We start from the raw sequence: 24,087 nt of genomic DNA, 5'->3' as shown, positions 1-24,087 counted from the left end.
AGGGCCTGCCTGTGTGTGGGAAGCCTTGGGTCCCTAATGAGGCCCCTTCTTGTGGAGAAAAACATGGGGATAATTGCTGCCAAGGTCGAGTGAGCTTGCATGGGGGGGGGGGGGGCAGGGTATTTTTCTACCGTAATGGTGCATAGGCTGGGGGAAATTGTGTGTGTGTGTGTGTTTGTGTGTGTGTGTGTGTGTGTGTGTGTGTGAGGGGCGGTATGTGCCCATTGCAGCGCTTCCATCATAAGAGCCCGACAGAGAGGAGAGAGCAAGAGAGAAAAGAAAACCATCATCTCCTGACTCTTCCTCTGCTGTCCAGTGGGAGCTGAATGTGTTATCTCTGGTGCTGAGTGCTCTAATGTTCCACATGACCAACGGCACGCCACTTTCATTAATCGCCTCCGCTAGGACGCAGCTCTTACGCACCGCGGCCGGCTGCACGGTCAGTCTCAGAGTCATGCTGCTATATTAATGGCAGGCCTGCTTCTTGCTGAAACAGAAAAGTTTCCTTTTTTTTAAATGAAGTATGGCATTTAAATTGAACACAAGCATCCATGCATCATCACAGCCAGTTGAATGTTGGGGCCAGAGAGGGAGAAAACCAAACCACATCAAACGTGAAGAGGATGTCAATTAGCACACCACACACAGTATGGAAGAGCTTCCAATAGCATTTATATCCTATTGGATATAATGTTTGATCAGGCATGTTCAATTCATTCTGTATGAGTGTGACATAAGCTGACTGCAGAACATGCAGACTATCTTTGACGGTTTAATAAAGTTCAGACAACGCTAAATAAGAGAATAAGCTAGAGAATAAATAATGGGTAGTCTTTACACAAGATGAACTTGGTGCATCCCTAGTTTTCAATTATGCTCCTTATTCAATTCCTGAGACTGAATGAGCAACTCACCTAATACAAATACAAACATATGCAGTATGATTGAGTTCGAAACTAACATTTTAGAAAAAACATTAAGAGCTGTTAAGAGCTGGGTGAAAGTCCATCATTTGCACTTGTTACGGAGCAAACAAAGCTCCCTTTGAAGCCTCTGATCTGGACAGATTTCCATGGGCCTTTGTGTCAAAGCCCTTCTCGTCCATGGCATCACCGCTGGCTCACTGTTGCACTCAGTGGCACAGGCATTGGAGAGCCACCCCTAACAGTGCTGACTGTTGCATCATTGATTTGTTTTCAGCTCCGCTAGCGTCTTGCAGCAACCCAATCTCCCTGTTAGGCCACTTTAATATTTAATACTACGACCCATTCTGACAGGCACCGATGGGAGAAGGACAAAAACAAAGTGATGAGCGCCTGACCTAGACTGGACGAGCAGCCCTGGCCCACTGGGTGAGATGGCGCCCTAGAATAGCATTATCAGAGTGCAGCCACACACACACACACACACACACACACACACACAAGCACAAAGTAGAGTATCACAGTAATCAAGTGGACTGAGCTAGCTCCATCTCTTGTCTTTAGAGATTTTGAGCTGCTATGGGGAAAGTGAAGGACAGATAAGACAGATAGATAGATAAAGAGAGAGAGAGAGAGAGAGAGAGAGAGAGAGAGAGAGAGAGAGAGAGAGGAACAAGGGCCGAGAGAGGGAATGATTTGTAATTTGAAATGACATTTCATCCAACCAAATAATGCGATAAAATAAAAACCCAGTGCTTAGTGAAGCTTCAGTCTAGACCCCTTGACATCTGCAGTACAGTATGTATGTGAACAAAATGTGTACAATCAATATCACAACATTGCTTTTTCATTACTTGACTGGACTTGTAAAGAAGAAGAAAACAAACACACTCTCACACCCTCCAGGCACAAGTCAAGCCAGAGATGTCCAGACTACAGATGCATGGGCTGTGTAGAGGTAGCTGTGTCCTACCGTCGTCTTTGGTCCTCTCCAGCACCGGCGGACTGCTGAGCTCGCCGTCTCCGATGCGCGTGAAGGCCAGCACCTGGATCTGGTACTGCACGTACTTGCGCAGGTTCCTCAACAGAACCGACTGGGTGAGGTTCCCCTTCACCGCCTGCACCTGGGCCTCTGAGTCAGAGTCCTTCTCTTTGTAGAGCACCTTTGTAGAGCACACACACACACACACACACACACACACACACACACGCGCACACGCACACGCACACACACACGCACACGCACACACATACACACAGACATAGGTCACACATGTGTGAGCATGCCCACAGACAAAACACAAATATACATATACACACACACACACATATACACACACACACACACACACACACATATACACACAGACACATCCACATACACAAGCACAAGCTATGGTATATACTGCATATATTCTGATGATGGAGGTGGAGATTTTAAAGGACATTGAATGTGAGGTGGTGGCAGCACAACATAATTCCTCTCTCTCTCCCTTAGAACACAAGCGGCCTAATGGCTTTCAACACAGCCCCTGTCCCTGCATCCTCTCTGGGCAGTGGGACCTCTCATAACCCCCCCCCACCCACCACCACCACCACCGCCTCCGCCTCCTCACTGCCTGATAGCAGAACAGTGAAGAGGTTGGGGGTGTGGGTAGCCGAGAATAGCTTGTGTGCTTGCTATTCATACCTCTGCAAATATTTGCCCTTCTGGAAAGGGTTAGACTTTCAATTAATGCATTTACAGCCTTGTTCATTTCTAAAAGTGCAAAAATGACAATGGTGTAACAGGCATTAATATTTAACAAGAAAGCTGCCCCCAGCGAGAAAGAAACATCTTTCTGAATCAAATTAAAACTCAGGAATACAATCCCGTGAAGGACATCTTGAGTAATAGGAAAAAAATATTAAGTGTTGACATTGGCCTTACTCATGGTTCTCATTTTGAGATTCGTACAACTTTTATTAGACTGAAAAAAACCCCACACATTTACACACACACAAGATTATAATGTTGTGGGTGTTGCGTGTATAAAAGCATTTGGGAGTCACTACGAATATATTTATTCATCTTGCACAAGTTTCCTTTTTTATCAGGTTCAGGTATGCAACAGCCATGCTTGATGGAATGGTCTGCAAAGCTTTTTCAAGTAAATTCAAGTGTAGAAAACTTCTTAGGTCACCAAGGAAAAAACTACGAGTAAAAAGGAAAAAAAAAACCTCTATCCTCTTAAGGAAGATTTCAGCATCTGGTCTTACAGGACATTTCATCATACGTGTGTTGTTTGAGGGCTTTGGGGGAACTTGAGCAAGCACAAGTGTCGGCCCTTTTACCCCATTAGGAAACATTTATTCATGTCTTCCAAGCTCTTCTCTCTCCATTGATTTTTCTGCCAGGCTAAGAAGGTATTGACCTAAGCGAAGGGTTCTAATCTGTCTGGACATGGGCATCCGCAGCGCTGACCGGCCCACTTTATGTACCTTGTATCCCAGAATATTCCCGTTCTGCTCCTGCTCCGGAACTGGACTCCAGGTAACCAGGATACGAGTGGAGCTCACCGCCTCGACTGTCACGTTCTCTGGTGCTCCAGATGGCACTGAGCAAACACACACACACACACACACACACACACACACACACACACACACACACACATGTTAGCATCATCACACCAATGTGTTTACAGTGTGTACAGAGCCTGCTGTTCAGGTTAAGCCAAAGAGAAGCAGAGAGAGTGACCAGAGGAAGCAAACAGCAGACAAGCAAACAGAGAAAGAGAGAGAGAGAAGACATGTGAAAAAAGCCTGAAAAAAAGGAGTGTGGATAAGACAGAGGGAGGGAAGGAGAGAGAAGGAGAGAGGCAGAAATAGAGAGAGTGAAAAGAAAGAAAGACAGAAAGACAAACAGAAAAGGAGAGAGCAAAAGAGGCAATGTGTGAGAAAGCAGAGTGAGTCTACAAAAGCTGGAGATCGAGTAGGGAGCATGCCCTCCCTCTCTCTCTCTCTCTCTCTCTCCTCTCTCCCTCCTCTCCCTCCCTCTCTCTCTCTCTCTCTCTCTCCTCTCTCTCTCCTCTCTCCCTCCTCTCTCTCTCTCTTTCTGGGGCGCTCGACTGCATCATGCCACAGCAGGCCGGCCTCCTGGAGCTTTTGGAGGGAGCGGCTGATAAACACTTAGAGGCGGCCAGGGCTCATCAGGCAGCCAGTGGCAGTGGTGGAGACGTGCGCGCGTGCAGCTCCCCACCTGCGCCTGGTGCGCACCATTACGCCATGACATCCCATTAGAAACCTCTGCCATCAAACGCACCTCATTTTCTGATTACAGTTGGTGGAGCGCGTCACTCCAAATGGGTTTATTAAAAGTCTGATACTCTGACCATGGCTCTCTCGTTCTCTCACGCCCCCCCCCCCCCCCCTCTCTCTCTCTCTTTCCCACTGCGGATACCCAGCATTCTTGGACCATAAAGCTCCACTTGTGGGTGTCAGTGTGCAGTGCACTGGGGAGCAGTGGAACAGGGGAGGAGAGGGTGGGGATGGGAGATAAGTGGAGGACACCGCAGGTTGCGAGGGCAGGCAATCACCATTCAGCTTATCTGCAAGGGAAGGGGCCGCATTCACAAGGCCCCCTCAAATCAAACAGGGATTGCTGCTTGAGTGCTAAGCCTGTGGAGATGATCACAAGTGCTGACACAGGGTAGGAGGAGGAGAGGAGAACAGCAAAGAAAAACCCATACTAATCCAGCAACCACCTGTTCCTATCGCAGCGTTTCTGTTAGCCCACAGAGTGGGCACCAGATGTTCCATCTATACAGGAAATGCACAGATAGGCATATGCTCAGCTGCCGACGAGCCCACAACAGCAGATGTATGGCATTGCTCATTTGGACTCCCCATTTCAGTTGCTTCCCTCTGTCAAAGCTTCCCTTTGACACAGCTATATTCATTTGTTTGTTTGGGAGTTGAGCAAGCACAACTGTGCCTATGCATGATGTTGGCGAGAGACAACTTTGATAGTGCAAAATACACAGTTTCCACAGTGTCTTAACAGATACAAAGCCAATACTGTCATAGAATACCTGGAGGGCGTATATGAGGCGATGGCTAGGAGCATGTGGGAGTAATCAGGAGTGCATAAAAGATAAGCCATCCTGCGATCTATATGTTATGGAGAGTGTAGGCGGAGTGGAGGTTGGTGCTAAGCAGGGCTGGGAAAGAGGTACACAAACAAACACTCTATACTGGCAATACAGTAATGTCAACACACCGCTGAACGAGTTACGGGACCTCATGAATATGAAATTTTCCTCTGTGCAAACTAGAGTGAGACACTTTTTTTGTATAGTGTGAGTAGTGCATAGTGAGCAATCTAGGAGAAAATGGCTATGAGAGTATTCATATATGCAGCAGAAGATGCTGACAGGACTACAACACGTGGTTATGATACAGAATATTAGCCGGATTTGTATTCTTTTCTGTACATTTCCAACCAGGAACCTAGGAAACTAGGATCCTGTCTACCAAACCCCCCCCCCCCCCCCCCCCCCAACACCGCCATGTGGAACTGCACTGTGACTGCGCAGCCAAACGTGTTGCTGCTTCACATCAAGCCTGATATACTTGAATTACTGCATATCAATGTAAATATACAGGTCACACAAGCACAAGTTTAAACTTCATGTAACTGTTAAGACTATAGAAATATACAACACAACTACCTCTATTTTTTTTTCTATATATATGTCCTATATTTCTATTTTGATACATACATGTTCTATATTTCAGTCTTGCACTTTAATTTAATGTTTATTGTCTATGGCTATGTCCATAGTATGTCTATGTCTGTATTTAAAGCATGTCTATGTCTGCATGGGAAAGTAAGAAACGAAATTTCAATTCTTTGTATGACCAGTGCATGTAAAGAAATTGACAATAAAAGCCGACTTGACTTGACTTGACTTGATTTGAGTGTCATTGTATATGTGCAGTCATTGTATACATGCATTTCCATATGCAACATCTGAATGCCTGTGTGTGTGTGTGTGTGTGTGTGTGTGTGTGTGTGTGTGTGTGTGTGTGTGTGTGTGTGTCTCACCTGACTCTCTGGTGCGGCCCCTGATGACCTTGCTCCAGGGCCCAGGGCCGATGGAGTTGAAGGCCTGGATCTGAAGGGCATACTCGGTCCACTCCTCCAGGCCCTCAAGGGTCAGCTCCCTCTCCAACCGGTCGTTCACCACCTGCGTCCGTGCCTCGCCCTCCAGATCCGCCCGCCACAGACGCACGCGGTAGCCCACCGTCTCCGGGTTCCCATTGTACTCCGACTCCGGCAGCGGCTACACACACACACCAGAGGCAGGCACACACACTCAGTGACCCCAGAGGAACAGTATACCTCATAATCTAGTTATTTATGTCAAACCCATCATTAAATTGTGGATTTCATGAGGAAGGGTTCCACATTTCCTTCACGATGCTATCAATTAGAGAGCCATATGGTATGTATGTACATTCCAGGTGGTAGGGCTGCACAGAAATCCAAATGAAAACTGTTGTGAATACCTAGACATGCTTTTATTCCAGGAAGTCTTCTTTTGTAGATTTGTGAAAGTGAATTGGTGAAGACTTCGGTAACAGACGTGTGCGGCACACTATGATGCTGAAGCTCATGCAATAGAACATTACCACCGCTGAACAGAACATTTCCACCAAGAGGAGTTATGCATTCATTTCCCAAAGAACACACACTTCTGATGAAATCAAAACCCTACCCTAACCACAAACCACTCTAGAGGATTGAGCAAAGTATTGCACACAACACAGCCAGTATTTGGCATAGTGGGCTAAAAGTTGGTGCCTGTTCCATTAATGCTCTGTTTGGACCACACATCCACATAAAAACTTAACCTTCTGGTCTGGTCAATTCATTAAAAACATGGCACATACACATTCTAAGTCGTGACTTTAAGTCGTGACCCCCCCCCCCCCCCCCCCCCCCCCCCCCACACACACACACACACACAAACACACCTACAGACACACACACAAACACTCTCTCTCATTGCAAATGAATTGAATGATTAAGGGAAGCTTCAGACTGAACATGAGTGGGGGCGTCTTGACTCGCTCTCACTTTGGTGGCCACTCCCCCCTCTAATCTCTGTGGCTGAGGAGCCTCTGATAGAACAAATCCAATATCAGGGCTGGCGGGCCCCACACATCAGTGTTCTTTATTTCATGTGGAAATCGATAGACGTCTCGGGCCCCTCACGAATCCAGGCAGGCCACGCCAGCACGTTCCTCGGGCAGCGTAATGACACTTTATGAGCAAATGATGAGAAATAGTCTCCGCCTGATAGTTCCTTTGAACCAGATCTTGGAGTATCAGCTTTTTGCATGGATCATCTCTCAGAGAAATAAAAAAAAATTGGGAAAGTAATGTGAAAAGACGCCTTGAATAATTTAGCTGGTTTCAGCTGAGCAAGGACAAAATGAAGAAGGAAAAAAGAGCTCTTCTCAACTCTTAGGCCTCTATTATTTTCCACCGGCCACAGTGCGGGCCTTGTCTTCCAGGCGGCCGCTGTAGCTGTCAGATTAAGCCGGGGCACCTTGCCTTGTGGTGACATTACCTAAACGGTAAAAAAGGTCAGGTACTCAGGTCCCCTGCCGAGGAAACGCTGGTAGGAGAATTAGCAACATGACAGAAGCAGAGGCGTCTGGAGACAGGAACAAGTGTGTGGGCCCTCAGCCCAACGTGTTTTACAGCGAGACGGGCTGTGCTTTTGGAGAGTAGGAAGAGAGTGCCAGGTGTGGAAGAGATAGAGAGAGACAGACAGAGAGAGAGAGAGAGAAAGAGGGAGAGAGAGAGAGAGGGAGAGAGAGGGAGAGAGAGAGAGAAACACTTCAAAGCTCAAAGTAACATATATAACCCATGCTTTGTGGGGTTTTTTTTCTTTCTTTCTTTCTTTCTTTCTTTGTTTTAGTCTTTCATATATCTATTTCATTCCTTTTCATTTATTCAGATTTATTTTTATCATTTTTGATTATTATTATCAATTACATTTGCTACAAATGTTTGCTTTTGTAGCAATGAAAATACTGTACACTGAACAGTCATTCCAATAAAGCACATTAAATTAAAATTGAAAAAAAAGAGAGAGAGAGAGAGATGGAAAGAGAAACACAGAAAAAAATAAGTGTTCTGTCGTCTTGAGAGAAACATCCATATAGGTGTGGAGAAGGAGAGAGAGACAGAGCGACAGAAAGAGAGTCAGTATTAGTGATAGGGTTAGGGTTAGACAGAAGACAGAAGTGTAGAGATAGAGAGAGAGAGAGAGAGAGAGAGAGAGAGAGAGAGAGATGCAGACTAGAGAGAAGGAAAAACAGGGACCTACCATCCAGCGCAGCCACAGGCTGGTCTCACTGGCGGTGCGCACGGTCATGCTGCCAGGGGCGACATCAGGGGGAGCCTGCAGAGTCTGGATAACACGAGAAGGCACACTCTCTGGGCTGGCCCCCACCACGTTGACCTGACGCATCCGGAACCTGGGACCACACACACACACACACGCACACACGCGCACACACACACGCACGCGCACACACACGCATGCACACACACGCACACGCACACACACACACACATGCGCACACACACACACACATGCACACACACACGCACACACACACACACACACATGCGCACACACACACACGCACAGAAGCGGACACACATGTATACATATAGAGACCGACACACACAAACATTCTTATATCTGCACACAAATGATAACACAGCTATGAAAATAAATCTTTTCTGTCTGCCCTTGCTTGTAGAAACATGCTTTTTTTCACTTTGTTGTCAGAGAGGGTACTGCTTAGCACATGTATGGAGGTGTGATATTTGTGTGATGCATGGTGTGATCGTGGTGCATGATAAAACAAGAAATGTCACATACGGTAAAGTGTGTGTGTGTGTGTGTGTGTGTGTGTGTGTGTGTGTGTGTGTGTGTGTGTGTATGAAAGCATGAGCATAATATGCATCCGTGTCAGTGAGTGTGAGTGGAAGTGTATTCTGACTCTCACCTGTAGTAGGTGAAAGGGGTGAGGCCGGGGACCTCCAGGACTTGAGCTTCCGGATCGTTGTCCTTCTCATACATCACTTTCCATTCCTCATCCTCGCCAATGTTCCCCACCTTCAACCAAAATAATATCACACTGAAATTTACATTTGGCCATTTCCAAAGAGAATAACAACACAGCAATCATCCACTCACAGGCAGACACAATGAGAGCCACTGAACTCTAGAAACCTCATCTCAAAACGTCCGTGCTCGTCTTAAAATATTGTTTCCTGCATGCAATCACTCTGAAAAGCAGTAATGACTGGCATCTGCATTACTTCACAAGAACTCTGGAGGAGATGAAATTGTCAGGAGGGCCCATGGAGGACAAAAACATTTTTGCCATAGACACTGGCAGCACATTTGGAACAAAGAGTTCAGAGACACCTTGTGTGCACAAGCACTCATTCACTACATAGTGCACTAGTGAATAGCCAAAGAGTAGTTATTCACCATACTGTATAGTGCAGAATGTAATTAATAAATGCATGTTTAGAACCCAGACCTGAGGCACTTGGAAGGCGCTTGCACACTTGGAGTCAGGTGCAGGGAAGTGCCATCCACCAGCAGACTGGGAAGCTACGTGTGAAGCCTGGGTTCTGGCGCGAATCAAAGCTGGCGGCACGCAGGGAGATTTACAAAGCCCAATGGAGTGTACTGTATGTGGTAAGCATATATGCCAAGGTGATGGATTGGAGCCCAGTGCCACCTCCTGCTGGTGACTGCTGTTGTGCTTTATGGCTCCTGTGTATGCAGAGTCTCTCTCCAGCACTCTCACCCCCCCCCCCCCCCCCCCTTTCACCCCCATCTCTCTCTCTCTCTCTCTCTCTCTCTCTGTCTCTTGCTCTCTTTCCTTCGCCTCTGGCTCTTTCAGCCTCAGCCTCAATCGCTCTGGCTCCCTCCTCTAGTTGTTCATTCTGCCTGTGACATTTTTTTTATTTTTCCCTGTGACACCTTCCTGTGCTTTTTAGACATATGACAAACTCTGGCATTCAAGGAGGCAGCCTCAGAGAGTTCAAGCTGAATTCCCTTGAAAGTTTGGGAAAACAACCATCTCTGGAACATACCTACTGTAAGCTCCATCCAAGGCAGACTAGTTGCAAATAAAATCAGTCCAAATGTGTGCTTTCAACATCATGTCTGGATAAAGAATGATGCTTAATGGCAAAGAACAACACTGTACTAATTACACATCTACTGTATAAAAATGTGGTTTATTTACAAGCCAAAAGAGTCTGTATTATAATACATATAATAAACCTGAAAACAAGACTCCAGTCTCTAGTCATGAAGATCTGTTTCCAGCTCTATTTAGTGATTAACATAGTTAATAGTCATAGTCATGACAACATAGTCATGTTGTGATTAAATGTTCTGCATTCATTTTATGCTTTTGGTGTGCACTGACAATTTTCACATTTTCACTACATCTGTCGTCTGGTGTAGCAGACAGGTTTTCATCTACGCTGATGGTGAACCTGAATGTTATTTATTCCCTATCTCTTTTACAATGAATAAAGATGTCTTGACACTTTGAAGACCTAAAAACGAGTGGGTGTTCGCACACTGAATGTCTTGCTCTGTGTGGCTGTAATTCTTGAGACACACTGGTCTTATGTGGGGAACAAAAATACATTTAAATATATACTACAAAAAACCGAAGGCAAATATAAATCATGAGGAAAATACATTCTTTTCTTGGGTTTTCACCTCATCCCTGTACATCTGTACAACATGCAACCACTCTAGGTGTCTAGACAAGTACTATAGGCAATACACTGGTTATTTGTGAACCTTTGTCATGTGGTGAGAATATAAAGGCATTGAGAAGTTTGTAGAAGGTATCTGGAAAGGTGTATAAATGAAGTAAAAATTGTGTTTGTGAGTAAATGTAAGGATTTTGATTGGCTGGGACATGTCATTTATATGCCAATGCTGTATCCTGGTTTTTGCTTTGACTCCAGTGCACAGGATAAGGCTGAATGTCCAAAGGTTAAAGGGAATGATGGTCTCTCTAAATCACTCACCTGGCCTTCCACAACCCACTTAGAGATGGATGTTTTCCCATCATCTCCAGCACGGAACTTCAGTGTTGCAGAGCGGGGGCTTATTTTCGAGATAACCAAATTTGACGGGGGTCCAGGGAGCTCTGGAATTTACAAACACACACACACACACACACACACACACACACACACACACTTTGAAATGCAACACAGAATCTGCCACACATTTTGGGGAATCCAAGAAAGGCATTAATGACTTTTTTGACTGGGATATCATTTAATCTTCCCTCAGATCCTCTTCAACGGATGAGGTGAGGGTCCAAGACACACTCAAGACAGAGCCCTGAGAATAAGGAAGACATCTTAAAGATGGGAAAAAAGAAGTCACTTGGGAGAACTCGTTCTACTTTTCTTTTGTTGTTGGAAACTTTGATGAAATTACTCTGGAATTAAATCAAATACCAGATGATGGTTCGCCTCCCATCTGCCAGAAATCCCTGCAGAGAATCATATCTTTCTTTTCCTCTCATGTTCCACAATAAGCAATTTATCAGCCAGCATTATAGCTTTAGCTTGGCATTTGGCCAGTTAAGCATTTGTCTTCCTCGCTGAGAGAACTTCTGCCTCTAAGCTAGCTTTAAATGAATATTTCCCCCTTCTAGCGTGACGTTTGATTTATAGCTGAGTATGGAAAACAGCTCGCTTCCTTCCAGAGAAGCAACCCTTAGAAAAATCACTGCTCACGTTTACAGTTCCTGGTGATGTGGGAGCAAGCCCGAGGACGGCAAGCAAGTGGTTCTGTATGATCTGACAGGAACAAGCTTACCCCCTTGAGTCACACACACACACACACACACACACACACACACACACACACACACACACACACACACACACACACACACACATACGCACACGCACACACAAGAAGAAAGGGTAGGACTCTACGGAGCCTCATACCTGAGACTCAAAACAAATGTGGCACTGAATGTCTCAAGCCGATGCAGTTCTCAGGAGAGTAGTCCTGAAGGATGCACTGCCTACATTTAAACAGTAGAAATACTTTCCCTGAATAGTGGAAATCAGTTGCTGTTTTTGTACGTGTGTGTGTGTGTGTGTCTGTGCACACGGGTGTGTGTGTGTTTGTATGTGTGTGTGTATGTATGTGCGTGTATATGTGTGTCTGTGCACACAGGTGTGTGTGTGTGTTTGTATGTGTGTGTGTGTGTGTGTGTATGTATGTGTGTGTGTATGTGTGTCTGTGCACACAGGTGTGTGTGTGTGTTTGTATGTGTGTGTGTACAGGTATGTGTGTCTGTGCACACAGGTGTGTGTGTGTTTTTTTATGTGTGTGTGTGTGTGTCTGTGCACACGGGTGTGTGTGTGTTTGTATGTGTGTGTGTATGTGTGTCTGTGCACACAGGTGTGTGTGTGTGTGTTTATGTGTGTGTGTGTGGGTGTCTGTGCACACGGGTGTGTGTGTGTTTGTATGTGTGTGTGTATGTGTGTCTGTGCACACAGGTGTGTGTGTGTGTTTGTATGTGTGTGTGTATGTATGTGTGTGTGTATGTGTGTCTGTGCACACAGGTGTGTGTGTGTGTGTGTACAGTCCTCACCTGGGGGCACCCCTGAGGAGATAGTGGAGGAGGTGACCGTTCCGACTCCAGCCTCTGTATTGGCCGCCACCTCCAAGGTGTAGGTGGTGAGTGAGGTCAGACCCGTCACCTTGTACTCCAGTGTAGTGTTGGACATGGTCTGCGTCACCCGCGTCCAGTTCCTCCCGGCCACCTCCCATGATATGAGGTACCCTGTCCAGTAACCACGCACACACAACTTCAAGACTTTACAAAGAAAGCATATCTATATGTGCCGCCCAGCTACTGGATAACTACTCTTTTCTGAGTTCTGTCTCATTTGTTCTGTTTTTGTTTGTGTGTGTGTGTGTGCGTGTGTGTGTGTGTGTGTGTGTGCGTGCGTGTGTGTGTGTGTATGGCTGCTGAGGTCCACAGATGGTTAACAACTCTGTGGAGTGAGGGGAAGTTGAGGGGATGGGTGTTTCAGTTGGAATGAGCTAAAATAAAGAATTCCTTTCCTAGCCACCCTGTTGGTGGAGGCGGGCGACCCTTGTGTAGTGAGTTGTCTGGACCCTGCCCCCTGCCCCCTAACCTGCGTCTAACTGAGACTAATAGCCAGGAGAGCTCCTGTGTAATTTGCTGTTTATTGGGAGTATTTTCTCCCTCAGTCAGCACTGTTTCCAATCACAGAATGTCCTCTCCCATCCAGGCACTCATAAATCAAGGTTTGCTCTGAGAGACCCGGCAAAGGGAGCTGAGCCTACCAAACATTCAAAGGGCAGCACTGCGGTGCCGAGCGATATAGACAAGGGCCATTCAGTCTAATGTACTCGCAATCTCATTTCTTTCCATGTCCTTAATCTACATCCAATGCCATTCTTCTCTCCTGGTCTTTAATCTGGGCAACGTATCACACAATGCTTTCCTGCATTACTCTCTATCTGATCTCATTCTTTCTCTCTCTCTCTCTTTACCTCTCTCTCTCCTCTATCTCTCTCTGTGAGAGAGAGGCTTGCCAATAACTGCCTTCTCTCTTTTACCTTTTCCTTTGATTTCTGTGGCCCACTCTGCTTAGTGATGACGCATGCTAAAGTGGGCAGGTTTGATTTTCTTTCCCGCGTTAAGGGCTTGTTGCTAATTGATTCCTTATAGCAGTTTTAATAGCGACTTCATGGGATGCGTAAAACCACATTTTTTTCTTTGTGGTTCTCATTCGGGGGCTCTAAAATGCCTGTCTGGGAAAGCGAGAGAGTGGAAATAAGGTGAGAGGCAGAGATACTTCTGCCTACATTGTGCGATAACAACGCCAAGATAATTGCCTTTTGCACAAAGAGCCAATGAAGTGTTAAATAGAAGTGTACCCATTAATAGAGCAGGAGAAACACCCGATACCTGCTTAATCAGAATGGAACCCTTTTACAAAGAGAAATCTTTCTCATCTAATGCAGAGCTAAACTATATCTGACCAACAAAAGTGGAGCAGGGGAAATGGGGGTGGTGTAGACTAGAGGAGTCCTATATGCAATGAATCATCCTGACAGACAAAACAGTGTTTCAGGAATGCTTGACGGCATATGAAATGCCTCTTAAAAAGTTCAGACAAGTAGGGTTGCAATCTAAAACGGGAGTGCGAGTGAACGCTGAAAAAGTGGCACTGTGGGCAATCTATTACAAGCTGTATGGTGGAGTAGAAAGAGTAAGAGGTAGGCTATTCTGACAAACAGTAAACACTTTTCTTAGAAGCTATGAGACAGCACAATGCAACAACGGCACACAACATAAGCTTTTGGGGAGGCAGCAGAATTACAGTCATTTCAGCAGATGCTGGGACGCATCATAAAGAATGACTAGTGTGTTGTGTTGTATGTAGTCCACCCTTTTGTTGCTGGGAAAGCCTTTACAGGTGTGTGCCCGGCACAGCATTCCAACTGTTTCACAGCCAGTTCATGCTATGCCAGATTACAGAGTATAGGCATCTCTGTTTTTATGTCTATCAAAAGAGTAAACTGTCAAAGACAGTATATACTTTCAGACAGTTTATATTCTCACTGGCTGCTCACTGTTATTGCCTCAAATCTCCAAAACACCAAGAATCTGTATACTGCCTGCCTTTGCATAATATTTACCTTTTCACTAGTGTTATTTTTATATATATTATTGTAATATTTAGAAAGGAGCTGTCTGAATGCTAGTGGTATGGCTGTGTCATTGACAAGAAAGACTCCCGCTACCAGTCTCACCTGAGATGATGCCATTCTTTTCTGTGGGCTCCTCCCAGCTTACTCTCAGGGAAGTGTCCAGAATCTCTGTAAAGCTCAGGTGACCAACAGGGCCCGGTGCTGTAAAACAACAATACAAACTGTAAGCATTTTCTATAATAGCATATGATTAATTTAGCCACGTGCATAGTACTGTACACATGTAGTATATCGTAAATACTGCATAGTACAAATAATGATGCAATCCCATTCAGTGGGGTCTTCAGCAACATGAGGCAGAATACAGAGGGCATACTGTATGTGGATGGCCACAGAGCAGAGTTGATGCTGCGTGCAGCATGGACCCATTCACAGCTCACACAAACACCATCAGGCTGATTAGAAATGGCACAGGGTGAGAACAACTGCTGAGGTGCTATCTGATCCTGTGGCACCTAAAGAGTTTCTATGGCAACCACTATAATGAGTCCTATAGTATACTGCTTGTCACACAACTTCTCATACTAAGCACTCAGCATGTCTAGAGTAGAATTTAATTGGCTGTAAAGGAGCGCCTGTGTGTGTTTGTGTGTGTGTTTGTGTGTGCGTGTGCGTGTGTGTGTGTGTGTGTGTGTGCGTGTGCGTATGTGTTGAGCCCACAGATACTTACTTGAAATGATAACATAGTGATGTTCCCTCTACAATCACCATTTAGAAAAAAAGCATGAACAGCGATATCTGACAAATCTGACATTGTCTAGCGGGTGAGAGAGAATGTACTTACTGTCCTCATGAGTCTGGACAAGTCTAGGAACGCTCCTGGGCCCGTTGCCTGGGGTTGTGAAGCACAACACCGATGTCAGATACCAAGTGAACTTCTTCAGCCCGTTGATGTAGCCAATGTGCCGGGTGCCGTGGTAGTCTGGGGTGATGGTTGCTACAGTCATGGCCTCAGGGGAATGTTCAGGCCAGGCCATGAGCTGAGAGACAAGAGATTAACTCATTGTAGGGGGGACAATGCATTTGATTTGGGTGTCTGTCATTTTCATTTGTTCATTTTGATTTCACATTTGATTGTTGGGGTTCATTAAAAAAAAAGTGATTATTTGGTAACACTTTACGGTAAGGGTACATGAATTATCATGAATTCATGCATGAATTAATTAATTCAGGATTTATGCATTTACTCCATTGCTCTATATTTTATGAATCATCAGGAATTGACAAGAGTTCAAAGTCTCATTCCTGACCTCATGACCCTAGGAAGACAGTCCAACCACTCTCCAAAAATTAACATTTGTAGGTCCCCATAGAATCACTCGACTGTAACCAGATGCACTATGTTCCAGCAAACAAATATGATGATCTCTACACAGAGAATAGGTTATTTTAGAGGCTGAGTGAATCAGACAACGCTATCTAGTTCTGACAAGAGATGTTGGGGTGATCAAATATAATAATTTTGGTGTTCTGATGAGCGTCTGTTGTGTCGACCAGCCATAAATGCTAGGTCAAATTCAAGACTCTTTTCCTCAGTGGTTCCTTTTTGGTGGAATGAGTTGCCCAGTGCTCTCCATTCCTGTGATAGTTTTGGGTCTTTCAAGAGGGGTCTAAAGGCATTTCTGTTCAACATGCACTTAGTTTATTAAGCGTTTCTTATGTGTTATGGTTTGTATATTATAATATTTAGTTATTTTCACTGGGCTATTGATTGAATTGACATTGTTGTTTATTATTGCTATTCTCCTTAATGTAGTACTACCAACTTTTAAATTGTTTACTGTTAAATTTTAAATTGTATTATTGCTATTTGTATGTCGCTTCCTTTGGACAAAAGCGTCTGCTAAATACCATAACCATAATAATGTCCCAACTCTATGATATTAGAGGCACCTCACCCCACTCTACCGTAAATAAGCAAAAGCACACAATTACAGTGTAGGCACAAACAGGCATATCTTGACCCCTTAAACCCTTAATTCATAATTCGCAAAAATGACTGCTGGAGGGAAACATTAGAGTGATGCTCACCTTATAGCCTTGATTGATGCCATTGATGAACTGTTGAGGTGGTGGATTCCAGGTAAACCGGATTGTAGTCGAGTTGACAGCAGTGGCCTCCACTCCCTGGGGGGGCGCTGTCGGAACTGAAAGAGGGAGTGTTGTTCGATGACAATAAACAAATAGAAAATTACTGTACAGTTACAATTGTTTTCATTTAACAATCAGTTGCAACTTTTGTGACTTTGATTGTGCTTTGATTGACTCAATATATATGGTCGTGCCTAGTTTGCATGCATTGGGTTGCATGCTTTTGTTACGAAACTGCTAATAAGATGAATGAGAACACCAAAATACCATGTCTAACTATTTTCAAATGGATGAGAGTATCACTGGTTGTATAAATGGAAAATAATGACAAACCTCAAAGTAAGGTATCTCTCTGCCATTCAAGTCACTGCAGAATCTGAACTCCTTGAATCTGAACTAACTCACTCTTAAGGACATTAATAGACCTGCTTTCATTCTACTGACAGAACAGAGGTCATACATCTGAAATAAATTGGACCATGGGACAGACTGTCTCTATCAACTCAAGTGGAGGGAAATGGATTCTATCTCTGGGCATTATAAGAGGTGGAATGGCTGTGCTCGGTGGGGACGGCTTGTTTCCAGGTGACTACCTACGCACAGGGATTGAGAGCACGCAATCACTGCTTCCTCCTATTCCTCCCAGCACCCCCCCCCCCCCCCTTCCTATTTCCACCGTTCTGTTTCTGTTTTCCATTTCTTTACTTTTTCAAACATGAGGGTGAGACTCGTTTGTGCGCCTCTGTGAGTGCGTTGTACGTGGGTGCAAATGCACAGGGCAGGGCTTTGGATGAGCTCCACTTGCTCCTGCTGTCCAGCCCCTCATCACGAGCGCCAACTCCAGGAACTCTCCACATCAAAGTGGGTGAGAACATAAAGCAGCACTCTTTTGATTTGAAGGCCGGGGTGGGGGTACGGTATGACGGGCCCCTGAGAGATCAGTGAGTGAGTGCGTAATGTTCAATGAGAAAGGGGTAAAAAATTTTACTGAATAATTATGGACTGCTTATGCTTGAGAAACTGTGGATGAAACAATGTTTGTTGCCTCCCACTGCACAAAATGGCAAACAGTAACACTTTCGTTTAGGGAACACATGTGTTAGGATTTACCTAAGACCTAATACATGTGTACTTTATACAGACCTTACTGAGCACTAACACATACACATTTTACTTATGCATTAATGGCTAATGTGTTCCCTAAACTAAAGTGCTACCCGCCAAAAAATCGTATATTTCTGTAAGTTGAGAGGTGAGATGGGATGCTGGCATTATGTAGCTGGCTTCCCCTAACAGTGTCCTCAGAGTCAACACATCCTTGACCTAACGGAGCAGACTCATTTCCAGAATATGCCAAATGCATGACAGGCTACTGAGAGATTTTCTTTGGCTGTTTGATATGCAGTGACCTTGGCCATAAGGCGAAAGTCAGGTGAACAACTTTGGATGGCTGGCCTCAGTGTGGTCAAAGGAGCGGGTCCATTTCTTCTCACACACTGGCTTGTTGGTTATCCTGGGAAATCATTCTGGTTTTCAGACACCCCTGTCCTTGAACTGGGTTATATTTTTTACATGGTCTTTCCTCGCCATCATTCCCTGTACGCTCAATTCTTTTACTCCCCGTCTACCACAGCATTCACAGTGCTTTGCTGCTGGTCTGCTAACCCTGATGCTCCACACTAGAAAGCAAGTGAGAATAGGCAGCAGAGCTAAGCTCTGGAGCAATAACATGACACGCAGCAATTATTAGTTGAAGTGTTTAGGTTAGCAGATTGACAGGTTTTTCTATTAAAATTCAGCGCACAATCATAAATGACTTTATGGCCTGCAGTGTGAATATACAGTAAACTGCTTGCACGCACAACAACGTCTAACTACACACATTTTTCTATATCCTAAGAGAGTCGCTCTCCTACATAGACTTAGCTACCACATTGAAAATGGAGAACTATGTTTCCTTTTTTCTTTTGCTTAATTACTGGTTGAGGTGAATTTCAGATTCTGTCTCATGAACTTATCAAAGCAAATTAGCCCACACATGTTGTACTTTTAACTATTTTTACTTCTCTAATTCTGATCCATGGCAAAAGCACAGCATGGACAGAAGTAAAAAATGTGAGATAAACATTGTTTTGACATTTGATAATTGCTGAACTGAAAAACCCAGGAGAGGATGCATGAATGACATTCAGTGCCATCCTGAAGGCTCTTCTGAATATGTCTAATTAGACAGATGAAGGGTCCCTGCACGGTCAATACGTTCACTCCTCTCAGGGGAGAGCGTGGCTGAAAGGGCCCAATCACATCGGCCGGATACCCGCCTCAAATGGATTTCATTGAGCCTCATTGACGTTGAAGGTATAATTTTTCGCATGGCAGCAGAGAGAGAGAGAGAGAGAGAGCGAATGCAGTCCCAGCCGAAGCCGTAATTGGTGTAATTGTTTTGAAGAGGATTAACTTCAAAGTCAGCCGGCAGCTCCTCTTCACTCTAGACACAGAAGAGTGGGCCTGTGTGAATGGACGGTTCTGCTCCACAGCACCTGACCCTGGCAGGAGCCTGAGTAAACAAGCAGCGCTTTAGAGGAGGCTTTGGACATTACTAGGTGATAGGCCTGCCGGAGGATGGAGTGAAGGATGGGACAGAGAGAGGGAAAGGGAGTGAGGAGAAGGAGGGAGAGAGAAAGAGAGAGTGGAGAGAGAGAGTGAAGAGAAGGAAAAAAGGGGGGGGGGTGGGTGGGAGAGTGAGTGAGAGATGGAGGGTGACAAGAAAGATGCATGACAGACAAGACAGAAGAAAAAGAAAGCAATAGGTGAGGGGTCAAACGAAAGTGAAAAGAGAAAGCACAGGCAAGGGGAGCGAGAGTGGGAGAAAAGAGAGAGAACGAGGGAGGTTGGCACGGCAAGAAAAGAAACAAACAAAAAAAAAAAAAGCGAGTGAGTGATCGAGTGAAGAGAGCGAGAGCCAAGAACATGCCAGACAAACGACAGGAGTGCCAGTGAGGTCTCACCTCCCTGCAGCGTGTACTCTGTCACTGGCAGGCTGAACACTCCCAGGCCCGCACCCGTGTACGCCGCCACCTGGATCTCGTACTGTGTCCAGATGATGAGCTCGGTGACCAGGCAGTAGTTGATCTCGGGGCTGCTGATGTTCTTGTGCTGGTAGTCCCCGGGGAGCCCCGCCAGGCGATACCTGCAGTTGAAGAATCAATGGCCAAACGGTTAGTGACAATGATTTCCTTCCAGGTCAGTGCTCCATTACCAGCCTTTCCACAGCCTGCAATTAGAGGGACTCTTTCTTTTTTATACTGCGCGTTTGGCCTTGTTTTTTTATTTTATTTCGTCCTTCTGTCTTCTTCCAAAACAAGGAATTCAACAGCACAACAATACACACAAAAGAGACGGACTGTCTTCACCGCCACCTGTTATCAGACAACCACATTTAGCAACCCAGAATGCTCACATATTTTTTATTCATATCTTGAGATGCATTTACTGTAGCCCTGATTGACTCCCATCTTTTCCTTTGACACCCAAAAATCAACTGAGGGCAGCGGGGGCACTATGATGGGCTTGATGCATTGAAATGTGGGGAAAAAATCATTGAATTCATCCTTTGCCTCCATCTCTCTACCATTCTGGCCACTGAGCACTTATGAATGCAGAGGGGACACGGTGGGCACCATGTGAGTGAAGCTGGCAAGATGATGAGATCTGATTATAGAGAGAGAGAGACAGAGAGAGAGAGAGAGAGAGAGGAGACCCAGAGTGAAAGAAATGGAGTGAACTGGAGAAAGAAGAGAGAACAAGACAGAGAGAGAGAGAGAAAGTAAGAGAGAGTGAGCAACAGAATGAAATAGAGACATCTTGAGAAAGAGAAAAAAAACGCATGTGTGAGAGAGAGTGAGTGAGTAAATAAATGAGTGAATGAGTGAGAGAGAGAAAAAGAGAAAGAGAGGAAAGAAGGGATGGGTGGTGATGAAGAAAAGACCCTCCTGCAATGCATTACTGCAGCTTGGAGCCCCAAGGTCGCATGCGCGCCAGCAACAGCTGCGGATGAGGCTTTCAGACACCACACACGCTGCTGTCATTAAGCCAAACTGAGGGGGTGGGGGCAATTAGATCTTACCTACACTTAAATGGTCACCCTCAAGGTCAGAGGCAGAAACACACTTGCAGTGCATGTGCTCAAAATACAACAAGCACACCAAAACAAAGTTGACTGCACTTCAAAATCCTTTTGTTGTGAAAGCTTCTGAAAGGTTTAAAGGTGCTCTAAGTGATGCCATGCGTTTTTTAGGCTGAAACATTTTATGTCACTTACTGCAAACATCACCTAACCAACCGCTAGCTGTCTGTGTCCTGAATACACTGTAAAAAAACGCGATCTCTGTGGACAGCCCAGGCTCCAAAACCGGTAACAAAAACAACCTGGGCAAACCTTGACAATAAAAACATAACAAACTGTTCCAGAAAATCACAGACACAGATGCGCGTTTAGCAGAGTTTCAATTGCACGGGAGCAGCAGGGGAGGGAGGGGGAGGAAGTAGCGAAGTTAGCTCTGTTTTGTTTGAAAGTCAACCGAAGTGACGTTACCTAGCATCGCTTAGAGCACCTATATATTGCAGACATGCTTTACTGACAAACATCATTACAGTGCATGAAAATGCACTGTACTGTTCTTCCTAGGCTTCTTCTTATTCTTCTTCTAACGCAGTTAATGCAGCTTCAACAGTTTAACGTACAGTAGAAACTTCATTCAAACTATGTTACGTAGGTCTTACTTATGACATCTGGGCTTTGTATTTTTCATCTTTGTAACTTTTATACTTTTTAAACTATTTATTAAAAACTACTCAAAATTTCCCAATAGACTTAACATTAGGCTGATGACATCACAATGGGCTAATTAACTTGATTTGCACCTGTATCAACTTCCAGCTGCTCAACTAGGCCCCATCAAAAAGCCAGTTAAACTGATTGCACCTGTATGTACTGCTTTCTGTTGAACTAGGCCAACTCTCTCTGTGTCTCTCCATTCTACAAGGATATAAGGCACATTCCATCCAACTTTCTATCCATTCATCCTCTTCAAACCATTCACTCATCCACCCATTAAACTATCCATCAACATCCATTAAACAATCTGCCGATCTACATCCATTCAACTTTCTGTCTATCAACATCCATTACACTATCTACATTTAACTTTTAAACTATATACTCTGTCTCAGGCTTTAAGCATACAAACTGGCTCTGTTAAGACTATATATCCTGTTCAACTGTTTCTTCTGCCCACAACTGTTTGTCATTCCAACTATATTAAACCTCATCTACCTCGCAAATAATTTAACCATTTAAACTATCCACCTATATAACTGTTCAGTCATTCTAACTATATTAAACCTCATCTACCTAGCAAATAATTTAACCTTTTAAACTATCCACCTATTTAACTGTTCAGTCATTCCTACTACATGTATATTATAAACCTCATCTACCTAGCAAATAATTTAACCTTTTAAACTATCCACCTATTTAACTGTTTAGTCATCCCAACTATATTAAACCTCATCTACCTAGTTCAGTCATTCCAACTATATTAAACCTCATCATGTTGGTTGCCAATTAGCACATCATTTGTTTTAACAATATATTTCACACCATATGTTTTGCATTTTCATGCACTGGTAATTTCCTCGAAATTACATTTTCTAGTTCTTCTTCTTCTAACGCATTTAATGCAGCTTCAACCGTTTAACGTAGAAACTTCATTCAAACTGCGTTGCGTAGGTCTTACTTAGGACATGGGGGCTATGTATTTTTCAGCTTTGTAACTTTTATACTTTTTAAACTATTAATTAAAAACTGTTCAAAATGTCCCCATAGACTTAACATGGGCTGATGATATCACAATAGAGCCGTTAAGCAATTAGAATCCTATGCCAGGTGGTCAGGCCACGGGGATCAACTGCCAGTCTCAGGCTTTAAGCATACAAACTGGCTCTATTAAGACTACACACCGTTCAACTGCTTCCTCTGCCAAAAACTGTTTCAAAATAAAAGTCCTCACTACAATATCTCACTGTTAAACAACTTAACCCTTTAAACTACTGAACTTTTTAACTGTTCAGCCATTGTAACTGTCATCAACTATGACTCCTACCCACTGTAGCTAGTTAGCATGGTTAGCATAGTTAGCATGTTAACATTACTAGCATTTTTAGCAAAACTGCTAAAAATGATTAGCTAGGCTAGCTAAGTCACATGGTTAGCATAGTTAGCATTTTAACATTGTTAGCATAGCTAGCATAACTACAAAAAATGATTAGCTAAGTTGGCTAAGTCACATGGTTAGCATAGTTAGCATGCTAGTTAGCATTGTTAACATAGTTATCATTTTTGACAAAACTATTAGAAAACATTAGCTAAGTTAGCTAAGTAACAAGGTTAGCATAGTTAACATAGTTAACATTGTTAGCATAACTGCTAAAAATGAATAGCTAAGTTAGCTAAGTCACATGGTTAGCATGTTAGCATTCTTAACATTTTAGCATAACTGCTATAAATTATTAGCTAAGTTAGCTAAGTCACATAGTTGGCATTGTTAGCATAGTTAACAGCATTAACATTATTAACATTTAAAAAAAAAACTGCTAGAAAACATTAGCTAAATTAACTAAGTTAAGTAACTTGGTTAACATTATTATCTTTGTTAACATAGTTAGCATAACTGCTAGCAAACATTAGAGCCTTTCCAACTGTCAGTTATCGTCTATCGTCTATTAGTTGTCTAACTATCTACCGAAATAATTTAACCATTTAAACTATCCACCTATTTAACTGTTCAGTCATTCCAACTATATTAAACCTCATCTACCTAGCAAATAATTTAACCATATAAACTATCCACCTATTTAACTGTTCAGTCATTCCAACTATATTAAACCTCATCTACCTAGCAACCAATATAGTTTGTTTTTACTCTGTATGATATTTTACATCATATTTTAGCATTTTCATGCACTGTATTTCAGGAAATGCTTTTCTAGTTACACTTAGAATCGTAATAATAGCACATGCTAATAGTAATAACATGTAACAGTAATAATAATGTCAATAGCATGTATAAAACAGCAAATATGGAGCAATCCTGTAATCTTACACGGTCCTATTTGTGATA

At 43.9% G+C, this 24,087-nt stretch overlaps 1 protein-coding gene across 2 annotated transcripts in view; it reads right to left on the bottom strand.

Moving 5' to 3' along the window:
- The window catches only part of sdk1a (sidekick cell adhesion molecule 1a), a 242,219-nt gene that overhangs the window by 37,080 nt on the left and 181,052 nt on the right, over positions 1-24,087 (bottom strand). For both annotated transcript variants that reach the window (XM_042086167.1, XM_042086168.1), the window contains 11 exons: positions 19,915-20,096; positions 16,847-16,962; positions 15,600-15,795; positions 14,858-14,956; positions 12,660-12,851; positions 11,065-11,186; positions 9,000-9,109; positions 8,309-8,459; positions 6,013-6,250; positions 3,405-3,520; positions 1,897-2,086 (listed from right to left, as the gene is read on the bottom strand). In XM_042086167.1, coding sequence (XP_041942101.1) covers positions 1,897-2,086; positions 3,405-3,520; positions 6,013-6,250; positions 8,309-8,459; positions 9,000-9,109; positions 11,065-11,186; positions 12,660-12,851; positions 14,858-14,956; positions 15,600-15,795; positions 16,847-16,962; positions 19,915-20,096 — 1,712 coding nt within the window. The remainder of the gene's footprint in view (positions 1-1,896; positions 2,087-3,404; positions 3,521-6,012; positions 6,251-8,308; positions 8,460-8,999; positions 9,110-11,064; positions 11,187-12,659; positions 12,852-14,857; positions 14,957-15,599; positions 15,796-16,846; positions 16,963-19,914; positions 20,097-24,087) is intronic.

This window comes from Alosa sapidissima, chromosome 3 (assembly GCF_018492685.1).
Source record: "Alosa sapidissima isolate fAloSap1 chromosome 3, fAloSap1.pri, whole genome shotgun sequence".
Lineage (NCBI taxonomy): Eukaryota > Metazoa > Chordata > Actinopteri > Clupeiformes > Clupeidae > Alosa > Alosa sapidissima.
The sequence above is the reverse complement of the archived record's forward strand: the minus strand, read 5'-3'. Positions and strand labels throughout refer to the sequence as shown.